This window comes from Strigops habroptila, chromosome 8, assembly GCF_004027225.2.
Source record: "Strigops habroptila isolate Jane chromosome 8, bStrHab1.2.pri, whole genome shotgun sequence".
NCBI classification, from domain to species: Eukaryota; Metazoa; Chordata; class Aves; order Psittaciformes; family Psittacidae; genus Strigops; species Strigops habroptila.
In genome coordinates, this window is record NC_044284.2 from 50189815 (window position 1) to 50212592 (window position 22778).

The 22778-nt window shown below is 39.1% G+C and overlaps 1 protein-coding gene across 1 annotated transcript in view; it reads right to left on the reverse strand.

Moving 5' to 3' along the window:
* Positions 1-22778, reverse strand: part of AK5 (adenylate kinase 5) — a 91441-nt gene that overhangs the window by 3501 nt on the left and 65162 nt on the right. The window contains exons 9-13 of the mRNA XM_030493915.1: positions 21918-21960; positions 20806-20850; positions 11085-11248; positions 9950-10066; positions 6867-7055 (exon numbers count right to left, since the gene is read on the reverse strand). Of these exons, the coding sequence (XP_030349775.1) occupies positions 6867-7055; positions 9950-10066; positions 11085-11248; positions 20806-20850; positions 21918-21960 (558 nt within the window). The remainder of the gene's footprint in view (positions 1-6866; positions 7056-9949; positions 10067-11084; positions 11249-20805; positions 20851-21917; positions 21961-22778) is intronic.

The following is a 22778-nucleotide window of genomic DNA, read 5'->3' on the forward strand; positions in this document are numbered from 1 at the left end:
ATGTGTTTCTGAAATAGGCCGTGCAGTTCCTCTAGACACAGTGTTGGCTTGCAGCCTGTACAGTCTGACTGCACTCCATGTACGTTTAAGTCCCGCGGTGCCAATTTTTGTGTGGGAGTCAGCAGCTGCTCCTTGCAGAAATCCAGCAAGAGATGGCATTCACACCCTGTAGCTTGGTTTCACTCTTGGTGGCATCCACAGATGCTGCGAAGTTTGGTCCCTTGTTGCATCCTGTCGGAAGTGCTGGCACATCCAGCCAGCCTGCCTCCATATGCAGCAGTTCTAGCACTGGGAATGGCCAGCCTCGCCAGCCTTTAAAGAGCTTTGCCCAACTGGGTCCAGCCCCACTGGACTCACTGCAGGGGTATCCTGCAGTCTGAGCTCAGCTGCCCTCTCCCCTCCTGGCATCTTTCAGTAGCTTCTGTGGTTTCTCTTGCTGTTTGTCACGTTGGTGTTTGCTGACATTACTGCTGCAGGTGAAGTATGCCCATGCTGGAATAGTTTGTAAAGCAGCAGGTGGTGCCTTAGAAAGGTCAGTTCTCTAGCAAGGGCTGCACACCTCTCAGAAGCTTTCTGTGCCCCAGAAACAAAGGGTTCAGGAGGGGTTTACTTACGAGTAGCAGAGAGAAAAGGGGAACGGTGAACCATTCTGGACCAAATGCTGATCTTCTCCAGTTACAATAAAACTAGCAACTCCCATCTGTGCTGCCATAAAGCAGCTTGTTTTATCTGTCTCAACTGCCAAGACACCTTTTTTCATATTGCTATCCCACAGGAAATATACTTCACACAGGGTGAAGGCCACAGCCATTTCAAAGCTCTCTTGTCTCAATATGTATTTTTATTATCTCTTTATGCCATAAATACATGTGCACTGATCTAACCACATCAGAACAGCTGATTGCCGCTGGCTTTTTGGTGACCTCGTCTAGAGCTGGGACTGATACTCGGGTCTAGATCTAGACAGTTCTGATGAAGAATTAGGTTTGTAAGCATGGAAATTGCCACCCTTTATGGCTGGTTGGAATGCTGACTTCCAAACTGCCACAGTAAAATACGGGTGAGCATGACAGCCCCAGTGCTTCCCATGCTGGCCTCCTAAATAACAAAGGACTAATTAATAAACTAACTTAAAGTCATGGCACAAAACTAACTTAATGTGACAGTAATTCACAGCTAGTACCACAGTAATTCAATGCTGCTTTCTGCAGCCCCAGGAGAAAAAAACTGTATTTCTCATTCTTAGATTATAACAAATTTCATAAATTAGAACTGTTTTCAAGGTTATTCAAAGCTACTGTCTTCTCATAAAAGCAAGATCCAGATACAGTTTTCCGTAGTGCTTCCACTTCTGAAATGCCACTGTGGCTTCAGGTAACTTCAAACACACAGAAATTTAATGAGCCCATATGGAAAATGACTGGACTAATCATCTCCAGAGTGCAATGTTTCTCCTTTTGGCATTAAAATCAGCCAATTAAGTTTTCAGTCATCAAATCTCCATTTGTCATAGGTTTGGGCATTGAGAACCCTAAATGCACACTGCCAATGAGAAAAACCCGAGTGTCTGTAGAGAGGATGGCTGAGGACCACTGTTTTCAGACAGACTGAGATTCTGGGATAAATTCAGATCAAGTTGAGCTGTGTTGTCACTAACATTTATATCTTTGCCACTAAAAAGCGTGTTAAAAACCTCTTTGAGACAGCGCAGTACCTGGTTCTTGGAGCAATGGGTCAAGCTGTCTGGAAATCCAGTGGAAACATGCTGCCCGGATACCTATTTGCAATTGGCATGAATTTACTGCTGTGTTTTATCTCTAAATCCCTGCTAATGTTTCTGATGTATCTTTCTAGACTGGTGTCTCATCTAATGGGTCACAAGCCACCAAGGGGGTGTGACACAGAAACACTTGTTCCTTTGTTCCCCACCTACTTACCTACCAGGGTTAATGATTCTCTGACAACCTTTCAAAAGATGGCAGTAAATTACATACCTGCTATCACTAGTACCATTGATTCTCCCTCCTCTAAAGGGAAAATTACACATTTGCCTCTCCCCTGAGACATTTCTAACAGGGGATCAGCATGAGAAGGCTCAGAAGTGGAAGATTGTGAGAGGGTGGATGGCCACTTGTTCTTTCGTAACGGTTATGGACAATCTTTGAGATAAGGATCTCTCACTGTTGCTTACCCAGCACGTGACTTCAACTGATTTTAGAAAGAAACAGTAGAACAACACTGGAAAAAGAAGAAAGACAAAGAAAAATGCATTCCGGTTGAGCTTCGTAGGCTAAGCATGTGATCTAAAATAGTGAAGGTTTCTGGACATCCCTGAAATCCTCTGCTCTGGACTGCCTTCCTTATTTATTATACTCATGCCTTTATTCTCAGATTACCTTGAATGCGGAACCTGTATTTAAGACACCTACTGGGTATCTTACTTTAGCTAGGTAGGATCAGTTTTGTCTTGCTCGACTACCAATGCATTGCTCTTCTCCGTTACTTGTTACCCTCCTACATACTGTCATTTGAAGAAATCTTTAAAGGATGAGTCAGATATTGAAAACAATCAGGGTTTTTTTTCTCCCATTCTTCTCAATTGACAGAGGGACATATATTCGAAGGTATTTACATTTAGCCATGTTAATAGACAAGTAGGTGCCTACTAAATTTTCAGATGCACTTTTCGGTCCAGCTGTCTTGAAAATCACCGAGAAATAGATTTTAAACCCATAGTATCTACCTGCTTACTACAGCTACCATAGTGCATTTCATTATGTTTCATTTCATTCATCTGAAACACCTGATTTCCACAGAATCAGGCAGCTTGGAGCTGTTGTTTCTGTGGAGTAGTGCTTTAGTGCTTGCGTTTCCAGTATAAGGCCTTTGTTAGAAAGCACCCACTTGGTGTCCTTAGCAGCAGGTGGGTGTTCTGTAACTATGGCACAAATAACGAAATATTAAACTATATCCCAAAACCATGAGTTTTAAAAATTTAATTGGAAAATTTTTAACTTATTGTTACAAGTACTTTACCTTCCAGAACACAAGAAACTTATTGCCTTAGCAGAAAAGCGAGCAGAGGACACTGCCATTCCTCAGCCAGTTTATCTTCCTTTGCAAATACATCCCCAGGAGTTCCATCACTGTTCTTCATCTCAGCTGGGGCACTGAAAGGATGACTATTATTTATTCCTGTCAGGTTCACAGATATTTCACTTGCACCCTCCACGCTTCCACTGCTGAGCAAAAGCACTGACAGGTAATCTTGGTCAAAGGGGAATTTCAAACAGAGTCCTGATCTTTTGGCAGCTTCGTCAGGTCCTGTTCTCGTTCAGAGGTCAGTGGAATGGAAAAACATTCCATTTCCAAATATCATATTAGTTATTTATGAATGCATGTATGCACAATAATCTAGGTTTAGAGAAGGTCATAAAATTCTCATTGATCAAAATGGGAATGGTGTTTCAACCATGTACCTTTGTCTCTTCTGTGCAAGTAAAGCAAAGAGAGAATTCCTACTGACTGCAGAGGAAGCTAGGTCAGACTTGAGTTTTGCTGTCCCTACTGTGTTGTTTAGGCTCCTTGCATCCGTGCTGTAACACCCATTTCAATGCAGAGAATAAGCAAGCTAATGTGACAATGTAGTCTCAAGCACACCTTGATATGGTGTGACAGATCAGTTCTTCCTTCCCTGAGTCCTCACCCAACAGCTAATTCTCATACCAGACCTTTTGCTGGCCTTATGTCCAGGACTGGATTTTACATTTGCATATTCAATCTGCCTATTTCAGGACTGAAAACTTTTAGGCTGAACAGGACAAGTTGAACATGTACCACCATTATCATGTGCTGTTCCCAATCTGCGGAAAACTTTGCCCAGCCCTAAATACACTTAAAATGGAGAAATCAAGTAATACCAACATGCCAACCCTATTTTCTTGCTAAACGAGTCTATTTCACAAATCTGATTTTCTTATCTGTGGCAAAGCAGGGACTGTGTGCTGCAGTTAAGCCCTACAAAACATGATCACTTACACAATTTCACCTACAATTATTAAAGGTGCTTAGACACACGTTGCATGCTGGCACATATAAGCTGGCTAGTAAAGGTTAATATTGAATCTTCACGGCAGTTAAATGGTGTTTAGATTCTAATATTCCTCTTAAAATCTCAGCATCCTTTGAACGTTTAAGAAAGCAGACGGCTGGAATCTCAAGGGGCATAAAGCTCACATGGGCCTTCCACTGAAGAGCTGTTACTGTTGAAAAAATAAGCCTGGGCAGGAATAACTTTCCAGAAGAAGGCAACTAAAGATTCTTTTAGACCCTTCTTCTTTTCCTTTCTTGAACAGATTAGCTTCAGATGCTTTTGGCCACCGCAGGCTGATCTGGATCTGCAAACAACACCTTCAGGTAAGCAAGACATCACTTCCCTGAAGTCTTCCATCGGTAGTGCCTGAGAAAAGGCATGCACAAGCCTCTGGTCTGTAGTTTCATGAAGGTCCATGGATTATTTTTAAAAAAATCCATTAATGTAGATGAGAACTTATTTTAAGGGGTCTTGAAATCAACATTTGCACATTAACTTTTGTGGCTTTGCCCGAAATGGATTAGGAAACGCATAAAGAGTTCTTTTCGTCAGCAGAATTATAGAGGCAGCAGCATCTTAATGGCAGCATTAGTATCTTCATCCAGTGTTGGTCAGTGCTGGAGAGTAATAAAACCCACTTGAGTGTGAACAGATTCCCAAAGCTGAAAACGTGTTCTAATTAAAATCAGGAAGAAAAGTACTCAATATGACAGGTTTGCTTTTCCTCGTTGTTGTACAGGCACCAAGCTGCAGGCTTGTACCTGAGGCTGGCTGAGTGACAAGCATAGCTTTGGGAGGCTTAATTTTAAAAGCCTACCTCTGCTGAGTATCTTGGCAGTGTTACCTAAACTCTGATAAATAACTGGACGTGTACTTGTCTAGTTTGTAAGGGGTTCGGGGCGGGGCATCTCTTTACTTAAATCCATAATGGAATCCCATCTTTGATAATACATGTGTATTAAATCAGTTTAGTGAAAAGCAGATCAGGTAGACATTGCAATACAGAATACCTGTGTTCAATAAAAATGGAACGTGTTTTTGAACCTCAAAAGGACATTTTACATGATAATGTTTATAAAGCAGATTTTATAGAGCTTTCACACCCAATAGCTCCACCCAGAAGATGGAAGCATGTTGAACACCTACATTCATCGGAAGCAAGTACAGACATTGTACAGACATTGTAAGAAAAACAGTGTAAGCCTAGTTCAAGCAATGTGCGAGTATTTTCTAACACGCAAACACACCATGCCAGTTCCCAAATCCACTAATGCTAAAGTGTACAAAGCACATATCCAGTTCTGACCCACAGACTAGGCAAGTCCCTTAAGGAGCTAATGAGCTATAAGCTTTCCAGAAAAGACTGCATGTTTTAACACTGCATAAATTGCATAGGAGATAGAGCAGAAACTTGCATCTGAAGTATTAAGGAAGGACAAGGAGAGTCCAGGTCAAGTGAGATAAGGCAGACCATAAATGCAAAATCCATGTGAAAGTATTTAGTGCAGTTTCATTCTGTCTCCGGGGCTGTCACTTCCTTGATACTTCAAAAAGGGAAACGCTGTGGTAGGCACAGCTCACTGAAGTAAGAGATACAGAGAGCTTCGTTTTCCTTTGCATCGCACTGCGTTGGCGTATTGGGTATTGTACTGAATTCTTAATTAGACACATCCTTGCAATGTTGGCAAGGAAGCTCATCAAAGAAAATACAAATAAAACCAGATAATGGTTCTTAAGCTTAAAAAAAGAAAAGCAATTGGGGGATTTTTTTTTCTGCCACTCTAGAGCTTGCCTTCGGTGCACTTCTTGTGGGGTTAGTGAAGAACACAAATCAGGACTCTTCCTTTGAGCATCATTTTTCTCAGGACTACATCGTTCACTTTGTTCTCAGGTCAGGATATGGGTGCATAAATTAGCTGCATGTTTCTCTTTTGGGAACTTCGTAGAGGAGAAAGGTTTGGGATCTGTGATTTGCATGTTTGCTACAGCCTCTAGAAAAAAGCTCCCATAACATTTCCAGAAACTATTATTGGATTTTTTCCCTTTTAGGACAAGAAGGATCAGTAGGACTAGATCTTTCTGTAGCTGAACATCAGGGATAGTTTGCCAGGAGAGAGCAGAAAAAATTATATAAAAACCATAAACTTCCCATGTAAATGAGTTCACAGATGCGCCAGCATATACATCAGTTAATTGCACTGAAGGCATATTTCTTGCTTCTCTCTAAAGTTTTGATTAGAGAATAAAAATAATGCTTTAAATAGCACATCCTGAGCAGGTGTAAACTGAGGTAATTCATTGAAATTAATATAAATGTATCATTTAAGGTATCAGCAGAAAGATCTTTCTTGTGTGCAGGTCTTTTATTTCAGGATATACACTGTCAGTTTTGTAAATTTAACTAAAGGGCTTTGGATTAACATAAACTTTCATCTTAATTCTGAAGGCCTTTATAAAGAAATAAATCCTAATACTTAAAGAAAATCTTTCCAGCATTAATGTTTAATAAGAGATTCTACACAGATAAGGTAGTGATTGAGGATATGTTCTCAGATTCAGGATAAATCTGTAGTTTTATTCTTTCAAGTTGTACTGTGGAACTCAGAAGTTTGTAGAAGTTGTAAACAAACGAGGGGAGCATAAGATGAGAACAAACTGGAAAGTGCAGAAATGAATACAGTTCATAAATGGTGTTGTGACAGTATTTTCCAAATATTGCTCATATGATAGAAGTAAAAAGCAAAAATTTAATTTAAAAAGTCAAGCAGTTTACCTTGCATAACTGTGTCTTCCTTTCATAGTATGCAATCATAGGTTTTGATGCTTGGTAATAGCTTTCGATTCCTTCCTTGACGGTTTCGGCATTATCAGTGTGCTGACTGCTCTGATTTCTCATCAGAAGGCGACTGCTCATTGTTTCTGCAGAGCAGTCCAGGCAGAACACAAGTTTTGGTTCCCCAATCTAAAGACAGAGAAAAACATTAAGTTTTCAAACCACTGGCCTGGTAAAACCGGCTTTGTTAGGATAATTTTAAAACAAAATGCTACCAAAAAAGTCATCAAGGAGTTTATCAGCAAATTACTTTTGAATTTGTCTATGCAGAAATTATGCTTATTTACAAACAACTCTTTTTGTAGCAGCACTTAGCAGTATTCAGGATTGTATCAAGGTTGTGTTTGATTGGGCTCTACACATACATAGAAAAAGAGATCTGAAAAATGCTGGCTACTAGGGCTGTTGGGCTGAGTGTAAAGGGATAAAATCCACTCTATCAAGTAAAATAAATGTGTTACAGAATCAGAGAAAAGCAATGTGGTGATTTTTCTATGCAGTTATGTATTGAATTCTTCAATGATGCTCTCAGGCTTTTTCTCATTCCTTCCCTTTTTAGCAGGGATTTGAACACCTTTTAGGAAAGAATAAGAAGTCTTGAGAAACAACAACTGCTCTTCACAGCAGTGATCATCAGAAATTCACGCTTTTTCCATGGCTACAGCAAAGAAAGTCTAAATGACTGACATATTGAAACTGTCATTGCTAAATTTGTTGAAAGCCCTTAAAGGAAGAAATATTCTAAAGGAAGAAATATTCTAAATATTTCATGCTAGGCCTTCTGCATTTGACTGAGGATGTCTGGATTATGTTGACCTTTCCACCACCTTAATGACTTTCTAGGAGACAGCTGAAGCCAGGGGATTATGTTCGACAGTTCAATGACGGCTTTTATCCACCCATTTTTTCCACACAGCTCAGAAAACATTAATGCTATTAGCAGCAGCAGTGTTGGGTGTGGGGATTAAAAAAGCCAACAAGGCAGTTTTAACAGTGCAAGAGGCTTAGATCAAGAAGTTAAAAAAGATGTGGGCTCACACAGTGATTCAAACAAATGTCCTTTTTGTACAATTGGACTAGGATGGTGAGAAGTTATTTCCTTACAGCTCCACATGAGGAACTCCATGGTCTGTTCTAAATTATAGTAGAATAAATAAGAAATGATTCCTTTCACCAGTTACAGTCATATTATCACCTCACAATGAGGATATAGAGGAGTCGACTGAGTTGTAGGATCAGATAAGGGTATCCTGTCTGATAGACCGGGTCTGATTTGCTTTGGAAAAATCTGTATGTTTCTCTTAAAAGTTTCAATGTTGTTGTTCTCTGGAATTCAAAATGTTACAGAAATGTCATTCTGTCAAGTTAAAAAATTGCAAAAGTAAAAGTAATCAGATATTATAGCAATTTTTATTACTGTTTTTTTTTTAAAGTTACTGTTTTCCTGACACAATTTAGCTTAAAAAATGCATGCTGTGGGAACATCTGCAGGAAGCCAAACAAGTCTAATGTATTGGGTCTTTACTCTGTCTTACTGGGTATCTTCTACCTGCTGATGTGGAACTTATAATTTAATATTGTTTTCTACTTCCCACTTAGCAGAAAGACTGAGGAGGGAACAGAGACACATGCTTCCTAGAATTATGGCTAGGTAAAAGTACAGTTCTATCACAGAAAGGAATTGAGCAAAACTGGCCAGAGACTAAGGTTACACAGACTTACTGAGCAGCTTAGAGCCAGACAAGATCTCTCTGTGAACACTGACGTGCGTACATGGATACAACAGGGTTGAGTTGGCACATTCAAAATTACCACTTGGGGTCCTTGTATTTTACTCCAAATGTCAAAGGCAGCTCAGGGCCACAGGATCTTTTGCTCTACAGCATCTACGGGAACTGAAAGAAGCTCTGGTTTTGCTCTGACGCATCAAGAGCTGTTTGCCTGGCAATGCCTCAGTCCAGGACACTCCAAGCTCTTAAATGCTACTTTATAGCATACACCAGTATTCACAGGATGTGACATGTATGCCTGCCAGAAAAGTAGCACTGCTGAAATAGACCTTCCTTCTACATAAAATGAAAGAAATCTCCAATGTCTTTTTAATAGTCCATGACATTTTAGTAAAGGAACTAATAGATTGACATTTCCGTGAATGGTGTCTATAGCAAATTCTATTACCCAGTATTTTGTACAGCTTCTGATGCCTATATCTTGCTAGGCTTTTGTGACAATCAACTAACCAAAGCAGCTAAAGGTTCAGGGAGAAACCAGATGATTCATGAAAGTTTTATTACCTTTTAAAATTGAATGGGAAGTTTGTGGAGTGTAATCTGAATATATACTTAACTATTTCCTCTAGCTAACCAATAATTTTCTACTAAACCCTGGCAAATTCATTCATAGGGCTTATATAGTGTATTTTCTGCAGATTGAGAAATGTACAGCTAAGACTTCTCAGTAGGTCTTAGCACATACTGAGGAAATCGATAACTCTCTGAACTGCCACACAGTCACTTGCAAAACGCTCTTTTTATGGCTATGCCACCTCTTACTCATCACAAAAATAAAATCCGTGTTTTGCTGTTTCACAGTGGTAGCACGCTGTAGAAGAGCCGGCTCAATGGTAAGAGATACTGACTGAAGTTATGTGCTTTCATGAACCTACCTCAAATAGTGCTTGATGAGATTTTCATAATAAGTACAGCAGCCATCCACTAGAACTAGAAAACTGATTCTAAAAATGGTGCTTTCCACTAAATGTGAATTGTTCCTGGTTTATATTAAATTTGGTTAAAATCAGCTTTTACTTCTCCTGGTATTAAAGAGCCTGTGTAGGTGAGGGCAAAAGCTGGAGTTACTATATTGATGGGGTGCCCAAGTTTCAGTGATCAGCCACACAATGCTGTTGGATTGGCTCTTTACATGTCCCCATTGCAATCAGCTAAAGATGGGGACCCAAGCAGCATCAGAAGTACAGTTGTATCTTAATAGGAGCTATAACAGCATTACAACTATATGGTTACCTTGCTCTCAAACTCTTCTGCTTCTTTCAGTTCCTGGGGATACCCATCGATCAGAAAACCTTTTGTGTCCCCTAACTTGGAAATCATGGCTTCCTTCAGTAGCTCTAGGACAATACCCTGCATTGGAAAAAAAGGGAGTGACTTGGTTAATAAGAAGAAAGATTGATACATTGTTTGTTGCACTGACTTTAGTCCTAGGCCCTTGAGAACTGCCTTGTTTTGCTAAAATCAGGTCCTGTAAATGCGGGTGTTTTTCTTGTCCTGCAGGCAGCGGGGCATCCTACTTTTTATTCTCTCAGGTCCAGCTGTGCTACACAAGTCTAGTGTTGCAACCCATCCAAGAGTTCCCAAAGTGTCCTCTAGATAGCTGGGAATATTTCATAGATTCAAAATTAGTACCTGTGAAACTCTCGAGTACTGCTGCAGCATTTTCCAATCTGATTGCATTTGCTATGTCATTGATATAATTACACTACATGGAAAATGATGAGACCCCATCTAACCAAACACACTGAAGAGCAAAGCAATCAAAATCAAGACTCAGCACAGCTTTTAGTTTCCCCCAAGCAGCACTTGCCAGTATCTTTCATTAACAAACACATTCTATGATCTAACTGCACTTGCTGAAGACCCACCAAGAGTTAGGGCTGCGGACCTGCTATGAAAAAGTCAAGTCCAGCTGGGAACAACACACTCTGTCTTCATAGTCACCATTAAACTGCAGTCCAGCTACTCCGGGATGCCAGCCAGCTCTGCAGGCAACTGCCGCAGGTATTGTAAATTAGAATAGCTGCCAGGAGGACCAGCTCTGAATCTGAAATGGGAAGCTATAAAATTGGCATCAAGTTTCTGTTTCCTGTACTTCTTCTTACATTTTGCAACTCATAGTGCAGCATGTGTCTCACTGTATTTCATGACTAACTTGTTGCTTCTGTGAGTCTCAAATGCAAAGAAATACTGGCAGAGAAAGGAGAAAGAAGTGCCACAGATCTGGCAATGAGGAAACTTCTCCCTCAAGTTGCAGATTAATTTTACTTAAATCATCAGCTCTAGTCTCTTACTTCCACTCTTTTAGACAATCTACTACCACTGCCTTTGTTTAACTATTACGACTCCAAGTAAAATTGTCGCTTACGCCAGGCACAGGTTCACCACATTCCATGATGTCTTTGATCAGTTTACTTCTCTCTGATAATGATGATAACTCATTTTGGAGAAGGTCACCAGTGGACAGGAGAGTAAATCCGTATTTCTTGGCTAACTGTTCGCATTGGCTCCCTTTGCCAGAGCCAGGCCCACCTTTGTTAGGGAAAAATATACAGAATTAGAAAAGATTTCTAATTTCTCAAACTATAGCAATCAAGAAAATGAGAGGAAATTGATGAGGCTGTCTATTTCACAATTTATTTTTTTTTTAAAGACACTATATACAGTAGAACAAGTGATTTACTTCTGATACACTACACTGCTGGCTCAAAATGTGTACTGAAGTCGAAGGAGTTTTAACAACAGTGTGAAATCTCTTGCAGAAGAGAACCTGTTCCGAAAACACCATTACCATGTAAAGGGAAAACATAACAGACAGACTGCCACTGGGGAAGAGTATTTGACTCAGTATATGTTCAGCTTGATAGCTGCAACAAATATTAGCAAACTACCATTCACTGCATCCTTGTGAGGGAAATATTTTGCCCCACAAATTTCCATTTGTGTAATGGAAAGCTATAGGCAAAGAGTTGCTGAAACCTACCTCTGTTATGTGGGATACTGTACACATAGGTGTACAGTAACTAAACCCTTTTGTACTATAGTGAACACAAGAGTAAAATTTCACTGTGCTTGTACTCTTTCCCTTTCCCTTGGAAAGCTTTCGTGTCCTGGCATGTCTGCCGATAACTGAGAGCCAGGTACTGAAGCTGCTCAATGCTGGCGAAGGCTCGGCCATGCCCTCCCTGCAGCTGTGGTACTGGCTTGCTCTTCAAGCGTGCTGCAGGGAAGTGCAAGAATAAAACACCTGGCAACAAAGGGCACATGGAGACCTTGTTACCACCTGCTTGTCTACATCCACAACTGTAAAAAACAACTGAAAATCACCTCTGAGCCAGGCCCAGAGGTAGACACCAGGAGGGGTGCAGGGAGTTTCAGCTCAGGTGAAGCTGCTCAAGTCATTTTACCACAGGCTGAAGGGAAGGCATCTGCAGCCAGCCCTGCCCCTCTAGCTGTTGGGGGCCTGTGGGAGACAGGGAGGGTTGGAAGGGCAGGGCAGTGGCTCTGGTGAATGCTGCAAGTGTTGCCAGAAATGGCATCTCAACCCTCCCTGCTTCCTTTCAGAGGGGAGATAGCACCACCTCAAGAGACCAAAACAGCCCTTTTTCTGGGGCTGTCTCAGAGGCTCTGGACACCTCTTCGCTCTGCAGGTGCCAGCATTGCCCTGTCCCGCCTCCTCAACGGAGGTGCCTGCTTTTCCTTCCTCACCCTGAAGGCCAACCTGTGAAACACCAAATGCCTATTCAGCCTCTTGCTGAGTGACAGCAGCCACCCCAACCTGGCTGCAAAAACAGGCAGCCCATGGAAATGGCTGGAAGCTGCTTCTTGGGGATCCTGTGGCTGTGACCTCCAGAGTGGCTGCTGGAGCTGAGGTGAGCACACTGTGAGGGCTGAACCGGGTAGGGGGCTGAGGTGACATGTTGTTGCTGGTGGTGGTGGAGACCAGGAAAGCAGATTTCCTTTGCAACAATATCAGGATTTGGAGAGAAATTTCAAGGTGTGTAGCGGTGTTTTTGCATTCTTTGATGGATCTTTCCAGAAGATCTACTGCAGTAGGTGGTAATTATACCCTTGTAGGGAGGCAGCTCTCAAAAGTAGAGGCAAGGCCAAGATAAAGAAAACAACCTATTTAAATCATGCTTTTTAAGCAGGTGACTTCTATTTGTCAACTGTTTGGACTTGCAAGTATGACTATGCTCTATTATGTGGATGTAAGATGCTAGAAAACATGTAATTTTCCTTTTTGTTTATTTTTCCATGAGAAATATAGGAATAACGTTCATAATAGAGTGGATTTGGCACCATCTCCTCCTGACTTGAACTTTCTTCTGATTTTTGCATTCAACTTAAGAAATAATTTCTCCGAGCATATAATTTTCAGAGAAGTTACAATGTTGTAGCTGAGAATAAAAAATGGGCCATAAGGAGGTAGCATCAAAAGAACTTTTTTGGTATACTGTAACCTGGAGTCTTTTACTTCAGCTTCACAAAGACAATTATCAGCCCATGGTGTGAGAATCACACTTGTGCTACAATTTTAGCTAGAAATATATTTGTCACAGTCTCATTTTCTTGCCAATGTGGGTTGCATGTTGTTTTTCTGTTGCTTTAGTAAGACGAATATTTTTCTTTTGTAAAAGCACCGACAGAAAGAAAACAAGGAATAAATAAGAGTGGCTACAGAGAAATAGATGAAGAGAAATTATAGACAAATAACCTGTAATGTGTAGTCACAATTTTATTTCTAGTCTGTTTTGGTTTCTTATGTTAGTGAGTTTGTGTGTGTATGTTTACACGTTTGTGTGTGTATGTTTACACACAGCTTGTTTACACATTCTGTCTCCTGGTCTTGAATATACTAGCAGTGCAGTAATTGCATCCTATTTATTTGGTGCATATAAATAGTATTAGTGGAAAAAACAGCTATAAAGATCACTTTATTCTGTATCTTATATAACTGTTTCTCTTCTGAACATGGAGCCAAATAGAAATTTCGTCTCTCTTCATATGCTAAATAGACTAGATCTCTTTTTAGATATAACAATACAAGGACAATTTTATGTTGATTAACAGGTAAATATTAAGGTAAATATTGATGTGTTCTATAATAACCTTTATCTGTTAGTATTTTAAAAGAGAACGCTGTGAGAATGACATACATACAGGGCATACGTATAGCATACACCATAATGAGAATTACTGTGCCTCCAAAACATTAATTAAAATTGACCATGTTTATTTCTTTTATAGAAGAGTTCCAACAAAGCTGAGATTAAAATGCTGAGCTCCTTAAAGAGGAAAAGACATAATTAAATTACAGTTATATGCTGAAAATGGTAATTTTTGTGGCAACTGCTATTAATTTAGTGCCATTTGATGAGTAGCAAAGCATCCTACTGCTTGATAAATGTGTATGACCCACTTAGAAAATCTTGTGCTTTCTTATCAACGAATGAGATGACAGTTCTTGCTTGGCCTGATATGAGAAAAGGCTGAATGCCCCCAGGAAATTCAGCATTGAGGGCCAAACGTGTACTCGGTGTTTACATCAATACTAACTTACATGCCTGAAGTTTAAGTATTAGTTAATGTCTCATCTCCTTCTGAAGATTACTACTTAATGTGACTGAAAAAGAGCTATTTAGGTGGGAAAGAATGTGGAAAATGCATTTTTTTTTTTTTTTTTTAACTGATTAAATAATTCCTTCCTGCTCAGAGTGTGTACTTCGAGGACTGCTACAAACCCAGCTTTAACAGCAAATTAACCATGCAGTCATGAGTAGTAGCAATTCGTAGTGCTGCAAAAATTGTATTTTGCTCTTTCAGAGGGTCTCGTTATTAAATCTATGTATTTTTCTAAAAAGAGAGAAAAAAATAATAATTTACTTGAAGAAAGTTTATAAGGAACAACAGCTGCATTGAAAATATAACAAAAGCTAGCACAAAGATATTTTCAGTTAGAAAGGGTTCACTGCAACTTGTTATGCTGTTTTTCAAACAGAAAAAAACTTGAGGCATTGAAAAACATAGTGATGTTCTCCCAATGGCTCAATCGTTAGGAGGAGGAAAATATGTCCCCACTTTTGTTGTGAAGGCGTAAGATTCTTTGAGAACATTGTCATTTTTTCCTTATGCTGTCGTCTTTTACTCTGCCTATGCATATTTGGGGGGAAAAAAAAGATTGTGTTAACAGACTGATTCATGGTAACTTGCTATTCAGATTAATCATGTTCTCTTCTAATTATCATATATGACATGAAAATAGAGTTAAAGCCTAGAAAATGGCCAGAGGAATTACGAGTGTTCTGTGACCTATAGGAGAATGTAGAACTGCCAGCAGTTCTTCAGTGTTAGCATGCTTTTGTACTATGCTAGCATTACTAAGTACAGACCATATTGCTTAAAAATTCATTCATTAACTTAATAAAAATAAGAAGTTGCAGATTAAGAAATTGAGCACATTTTATCAGTCAGTGAGACTATTCTCGGAAACTGAATCCTTTGTCCCTTTGTGCTTTCTGATACAAACAGTAAGCGATATCTGGAACCAAGGTCCTGAACAGAGCATAGAAATTAAATGTGGTTCTGTATACTGCTTTTCTGTAGACAAGGCTGGATTAAAAGATTTACACGCTCCCTTAGTGCAGTTTTCCCTTCCATTATGTTGATTCAGCTGCCTGTGAAACTGTGTAAGGGGATCTTCTGGTAAATAACTTTCTGGCAGCACTACTGACTTAGGTGGTCACCTTTTCCTCTTTAATTATTGACTGCCGAAATGCTTCATAGGGAGCACTTCAAGGGGAGAAGAAGAGTGGTCTCCACGGGTAAGGAGAAATGACAACCACCCAAGTAGCACTTCTGAATCTTTAATTGCAGCCTGCCTCAGATCAGTGAAAGATCTCAGTTTAAGAAATGGAGACTCTTACACTTGCTCTCCTTCATGCCCCAATCTCCCCCAGACTATCACAGATGCAAGCCTAGGCATGGAATTCAAATGTACTGGTCTGGCCTGGAGCACAGCATCACAAGCAGATGAATTAATGATGCTAGAGGGACAGGAACAGATGAATTAGTGATGCTGGGCCTGCTGCTGCGAGTGAGCAGGGACAGGAACAAGCAGTATGAACAGTTCATGAACCAGTTTTGCTGCCAGAAATATTAATAAAGCAGAAGTGTCATACAGACAGACTGGGATGTCTCTATTTGAAACTTGCCAAGTATTACAAGTTTATCATATACCGAAATACCATGAACATTTACATAAAAAGCCAGCAGCAGGATTTACAAGAGAGTCCCACCATACATTTTAAAATGTTTCCATTTCTAGATCTTATTTTCATAATGAGTATCGTCCCTGGATCATGGAAAAGTTCTTGCAGGGGAAACCTAGCTGCTTAGTTGGCTGGAGCCTCAGAACTGAAATCAAAGTAACCCCAGTCAAGTCATCCTTTATATTCAAACTATGATTTTGGAGGACTTGATCAGTTTGGCAATTCTATCAATGCTACTTGGATTATTTATACAAATAAAAATAAGCCTTAGCTTCAAAATATGGCATTTGGAGGCTTCGCAATAGCACCTCCTCTGTTGTTCATGTATGATTTTGATCTGAGAGAAACCACATACGAATGATGCTATTATTTAAAGACAACAGCAAAAAAAGCCCTCAGGTTTTTTGTTTGTTTTTTTTTCCCCTGAAACATGATTTTAATCAGAAAACAACCTGGAGCATATGTTGGCAGAGTGATGTGATGTCCTGAAACACCACTGAGTTTTCACCATTTTCTTGAAGGAAACGTGGTGTTCGTTTCATGGAAAGTCAGAGTAAGCAGCCTTCATCAGCTTCTACTGTTAGTGTTTGGGCTGACTGAGGTTTTAGTTATCAGCACTGCTCATCCTGTGCCTATCTGATTTTAGAAGGAGCTGTAATACAGGAGTTGTACTGTAATTAGTTTGGAAGGGACCCCTTCTGGTAAAATGCCCTACTCAAAGCAGGGCTAAATTCCAAAGTTAGATCAAGTCATTCAAGGTCTGACATATCTTAGACAAATAAAGTTTTATGGTTTGTGATTTTTGGGGTGGTTTTGTGCGGTGTTTTTTTTTTTTTTTTTTTTTTTGTTGGTTTTGTGTTTGTTTTTTTGTTTTGGGTTGTTTTTTTTTGGGGGAGGAGGGGGAAGGGAAGGTGTGGAGGTTTTTTTTTTTTTGTATGCGCAAGAAGCCAGTGTCTGCAGCTGATAATGTTTTACCTGTAAGTGTAGGTGGAGATAATATCTTCAGAGTGTCAGCTAAAAGGCTGGTCTTATATTGAGTTTAAACCATTTGGTTCATCAGCAAGACTATGACAAAGATTCTGCAGAGGAAATTAGTTACACTGACTAAGTTTTAAACACCACGTTTAAGAGTGAGTTTGTCTCTGATCCAAAGTGCAGAAAGATTCCTGAAAACTTTCTGCCTCAGTTTCAGCCTCAACCAAACCCAAATGTGGTTGGCTTGCAATACTCCTGTAGAGGATAGGGAGGGGTAGTGCTCCTGGTAACTTTGTTATATATGTCAATTTTCTGGGTGTGATATAGAGTGTTGCATTAGTTAAGAATGATGAAATCATACATTGTTTATTGTAGTTAAGATTTTATGTTTCATGTTGCTCTGATGGAAAAGGTTTTTTTGGTTGGTGGTTTTTTATTATTGTTAGTTTTGTGTTTTTTTTTTCTTTTGTGACTGGCAATAATTACATAGGTTTTGAATATTAGCACATCCCCCAAATTTCTTTTCTCTTGTTTATTTTTTCTCATGAATTTTACTTTCCAGGCCAAATTTAACTTGTTTTTGCCTCTTTTATTACCCTGCTGTTATTTCCCATATTTTCGAGTTGCTGGTTCTGTGTCTTTGCTTTGCTGTCTGGATAAAACATTGACATTGTTGTTTAATTAATCCAAGTTGGCTGTTATTCCAATTAATTCCTACATTAGCTCTAATGTAAATCTTTGCTAATTATATTTTTTTTTTTTTTTTTAATTTCTTTGCCTTTTTGGACAATTTTCAAGATAAATCAATGGGGGAGGGAAATTGTCTGCTTTTTTTCCCCCCCTTTTGTCTTATAAACAGTATCTCAGTTTGTCAGCTCTGGCAGATGGTGTGTGTATTTCAATTAGTTTGTAAACTACTTGAAATGCACATCTTTAGAACTCTAGTTTTAAAACAACTTCATAAGCATCTTAGTATTTCCTAATGAATGCATCTATGTAATGAGTAAACATTCCTAATAACACCCAAGACACTTTTTTCCCATTCAAGTATCTACAGCAGCATGCTTCAACTCATCTTCTCTGCTTGCTTTCTAGTCCAGGCCTCATGGGCTGAACATTTCTAATGGTGTCCAGTGCAATGGAGTACTGAGCCACTGAGAATTTGTGGTGTCTGTTCTTTCCCCCTCGCTCCCCTCACGCATGACAGTTTTGCTCTTTTCCTGTGAGGCTTCTTCAAATATTTCTTTTGTTCTTGTACAATTCAGTGATCAGACTTCAGCTCTTGACTGACATGTAAGACAACTTTACTGCTAAGGCAAATAGAATGCATCTGGCTATTGTGTATAATGTTAAACCTGGAGTACATGTGGGTCAACAAGTGATTCAGGCAGATTTACCTGCCCGAAAAGGCCATAAGGAAAAGTGCTTATGTGCACTCCAACCTAGCACCAGCAAGAAATCTGTCTCTGGGAAATACTACCTAGATGGAGTTAAATCAAGATTCTGCAGCCAAATGAGCAACCACAAAGATCTCATGATGGTCAGAAAAAATTTCAGGATAAAAATACACCCTTACTCTTCAGATCAGACTTCAAGAAGCTTTTTCTGGAGTGGGAGGATGGGGGTGGGGATGGGAGTATTTTGGGAAGAAGTATAAATCATTCTGCATAATTTGTGGAAAAGAAACCCATGTTTGGACTTAGTCACACTTTTCATTATAACATTTTCAACAAATGAAACTTAGAATTTTGATTAAGCACCATTTTCCTCTGTTCCTAGAAAGCATTTACTAGAAAGTCTGAGGTGGATTTAAGAGCAGGAATAAATAGGGAAATAGTATGTTTTCCAGTTTTACCTGGAAGACTGCTAGTATATGGCCTATAAAAAATTATAAATGAAAATCATAAACCACTCTTTGAAAAAGAAAAAGCAGTCCAGAGATAAATTAAAAATATGCCTTACTATGGACAATTTCAGAGGCAAAAGTTCTTGAGTGTCTTGACTTTTTTTTTTTTTTTTAATCTATGTTTGTACAAACCCAAGCATAATTTTCCAATAAGATATGTGGGGCCGAGAGAATGAGAATTTGTCACCGTAGTGAACAGCAGGAAGTTGTATTTCAGTGAGCACGGAATTAAGTTTCAGCTTAAAGGCTGAAAATTATATTATGCATCTTTCCCTTACGAAAAGTCTCCAACAAACTCTTCAGGAAGCTAGTTTTACTTTTTCAAACACATCCACCATTGATTGGATGAGTTGACTCATAAATTGAGTCAACTTATATTTGGTTTAATATAGGGTAAGGTGAAAGTACAACACATGAACGTGCTATCTCTTCACAGAATCATTTAGGTTGCAAGGGACCTCTTGTGATCATCTAGTCCAACAACTCTGTTATACCAGGGTCAGCTACAGCAAGTTGTTCAGGACTGTGTCCAGTCGGGTTTGAAACACCTCTAGGGATGGAGACTCTACAGTCTCCCAGGGCAACCTGTTCCAGTGTTTGACCACCTTCACAGTAAAAAAAGTGTTTTCTTGTGTTCATGTGGAATTTCATGTATTTTAAATTGTTCCCATTTTCTCTTCTCCTGTAACTGGGCACTACTGAGAAGATTCTGACTCCCTCATCTTCCCTCCCATCAGGTATTTGTACATATAGGTAAGATCTTTTGGAGCTGCCTTTTCTCCAGGCTGAAAAGTCCCAGCACTCTCAAGCCTCTCCTCATCTGAAAGATGCTCCTTTCCCTCAAATATCTTTGTGGTCCTGCACCAGACTTGCTCTAGTACTGGGGAGCCCAGTCTGGACCTGTACTCCAGATGCAGCTTTGCCAGTGCTGAATAAAGAGGAAGGATCACTTCCCTCAATCTGCTGGTATTTTAGTGTTTTTTGATGCCTCCTGAATTCTGAATGAAACTTCCATTCATTTATGACTATTTTCAGATGTCACCCCACCCCCCCACCCCTCCCCCTCCCCCCCCCCCCGGAAAAAGAATGCACCAAGTGACAAGTGACTTTTATGTATAATTACCCATATTTGGGCATCTTTCCTTAGGTCCTTGCAAATATGTGGTTCCTGCTCTGCATTGTAAAACAGTTGTGAAAAACTCTGCTTGATACAAAAGCAATTATTCTTTCCAAGTAATTAGGAGCAATCTTTAAGCTGACACTTGTAAATACTCTGGTTATAATTTGTTTTAAAAGGCTGTTCAAAATTTCTGCTAATTACAAGTCTCATTTATATAATGATGGGCATTAACATGGTGCTTTTCCTCTGTGGACTTCCAGAAAGCAATATAAACCTTAAACCTGCAAAGCCTCCGTGCGTGCTAAGCATCATGCATGGTGATGAGTCCACTGACTGTTTAACAGCATGTTGAGCACACGCAGAATTGAAATCTATATTTAAAACAGTTGTTTCACAAATGAAGAGGTGAAAAGACCTGATTTTTCTTTTTTTTTTCCTTTTTTTTTTTTTTTTCCCCACCTAACCCTCAAAATTCTGAGTTATAAACCCAATCTAGTAATATTTTTACTCATGCTGGTAAGGCAGCTTTGCTGCTACACAACACTACCATAAGAACTATATGGTCATTTTGAGTATGTTCACACCTCAACAACCAACCTGCTCTGAGCTTTACACAGCTGCTGTTAGCATGGTCAGACCCAGGTTAATAACATGATATTAAATCTTAACTCTCTTTCAAAAGACTAATCCATCATTGTAGTATAAATACTCTTAAACTATTCTGCTAAACTTTGAAAGAAATCATATATACTTATTATCGAAGCTAAATAACATGGGGATTTCCAAATGTAGCAGTTAAATTAGGAATCCAACTTACCGACAACAAAAATTATGTTTGATTTCCTCAGATCTTCTGAAAAGTCTGGAATGAAAATAAAAATTCTTTAGTTGGCAAGAGCTACTGATTTTTAATCAGATACTTTCCATAAACATTGAATGTGTAACACTCAAGGTGATCTGATTTTACCAGATTTACTTTTGTTTTAACGCTCTGCATTCCAAAAGGAGCTATTATCCACAAGCCTATTTATCTCCCAGTTTCATAGTTCTCACTGCAGATAGGATAAAAATATTGTACCTGAAAATTAGACCCTGCACATACACAGTTTCTTTAAAAAAGAGAAGCTGATGCATCTTTATGTAATAACCTGCCTCCTGAGCCATTGAGATTTTCTCTGTTATTACATTATTATTGCTATGGAAGTTTGTCCACATCCCATTCAGATTTTTCATTTGGTGCACTACATCTGAGATGTAGTCTTAAACTCCTTTGAGCCTCAAATTCAGCCAAATAATAATAACTGAAATCTAAGTATTACTGTCATTTGAGCACCCAAACTATTGCATTTGCTACAGCTTCACCTTTTACTGAAATCGTGTTTTTTTTTTTTAAAAATCAATTCCTTCCAGTCTGAGTCCATCATTAGCCTGATTATACCAGTAGAGATCTGGCACCATCTGAGCCTGCTGGGGTTTTACTGTCTTTGACTTAATCCCTTACGAGACACATTAATTTACCACATACAACTTTGTTTTTTATTATGTGGTGTGTACATCTCTTATTATGTAATACCATTAGCCATAAAAAGGTTTTGATTAATCCTTTCATTCCGCTCAGACTCTTAGCATCTCATACTTTCCAACAAGCTTTTAATAACTGCCAATTTCTGAAAACACCTACGAGATGTGATGTGATTAACAATAATATCTTCTAATAATTTTGGATCCACTGGCCTAAAGAGTCTAGAAATGTATTTTACAAGATTTAAATTGCATTCAAAAAGAATTCCCATGATAAAATCCTTCAAGATCTGACTTTCACAGTAGAAATACCTGAATTCACTTCATCCTCTAAGTAACTATTTAAATACAAGGGGAAATCAAAGGTATCAGAATTGAATGGCAAATGACACTGAAGAAGAAACTCACCTCCTGTGCTCTCATAACCAGAAAAACAGGACTGATCCTCCTCCTGTTAATTAAGCAATTGACAAATTGAAATAGATATTCTGCATAATTTGCATTTCTTCTTATATCTGCTTATCTGTATACCTTAATATCTTCTCCATATTTTAACCTCTCAGTTTTAATCTATGTTGAGATACAGTTAATAATGTCACTGTTAGTACTGTTTCAGTTGGTAGTACGTGAGCACAGACAACCCAGGATAACTTGAGATGTTTAACTGGCCCGTATTGCTTTTGAGAGGAACAGCTTTTTCAGTGCCCAACTGCACTGTTACAACACACTTTATAAGCAAGCAGTGTGCATGCTGAATTGCTTCTGAAGTAAATATGGTATGATAAGTTATTAGGAGTGGAAAGGCAATGCTCGAGTAAGTTCTAGAAATGAACTACAATATGGAGATGAAATTAAGTCTCTGGTCTAAAACAACTTAAATGCGTTTACCTTCAGAATGCAACAAAAGCTGCAAGTTGACGAACTACAAAGAGGGTTTACACCAGGGAAATGGGGAACTTGGCGCTTTTTTTTCCCCCCTGATGTTTGGCCACCTAGAATTATTTTGTCACATACTAGAGAGCACAACCAATGAGGAATTACAAATACTGGCCAGCAAGAGTGTCAGAGTGGGAATTCTTTGTTGTTCTTATAAATCAGAATTATATATACGCTGGACATAGTCTAGGTTCTGGAGTGTCAATATACTCACACCATCAGTGCTTTAATCTAGTCTATGAAATATGAATACTAGCATTGGCAGTAACATCCTCGTATTACATCACCAGTGCACAATATCAGCACAGAATACATTATGTTAGTGCTCTCAAA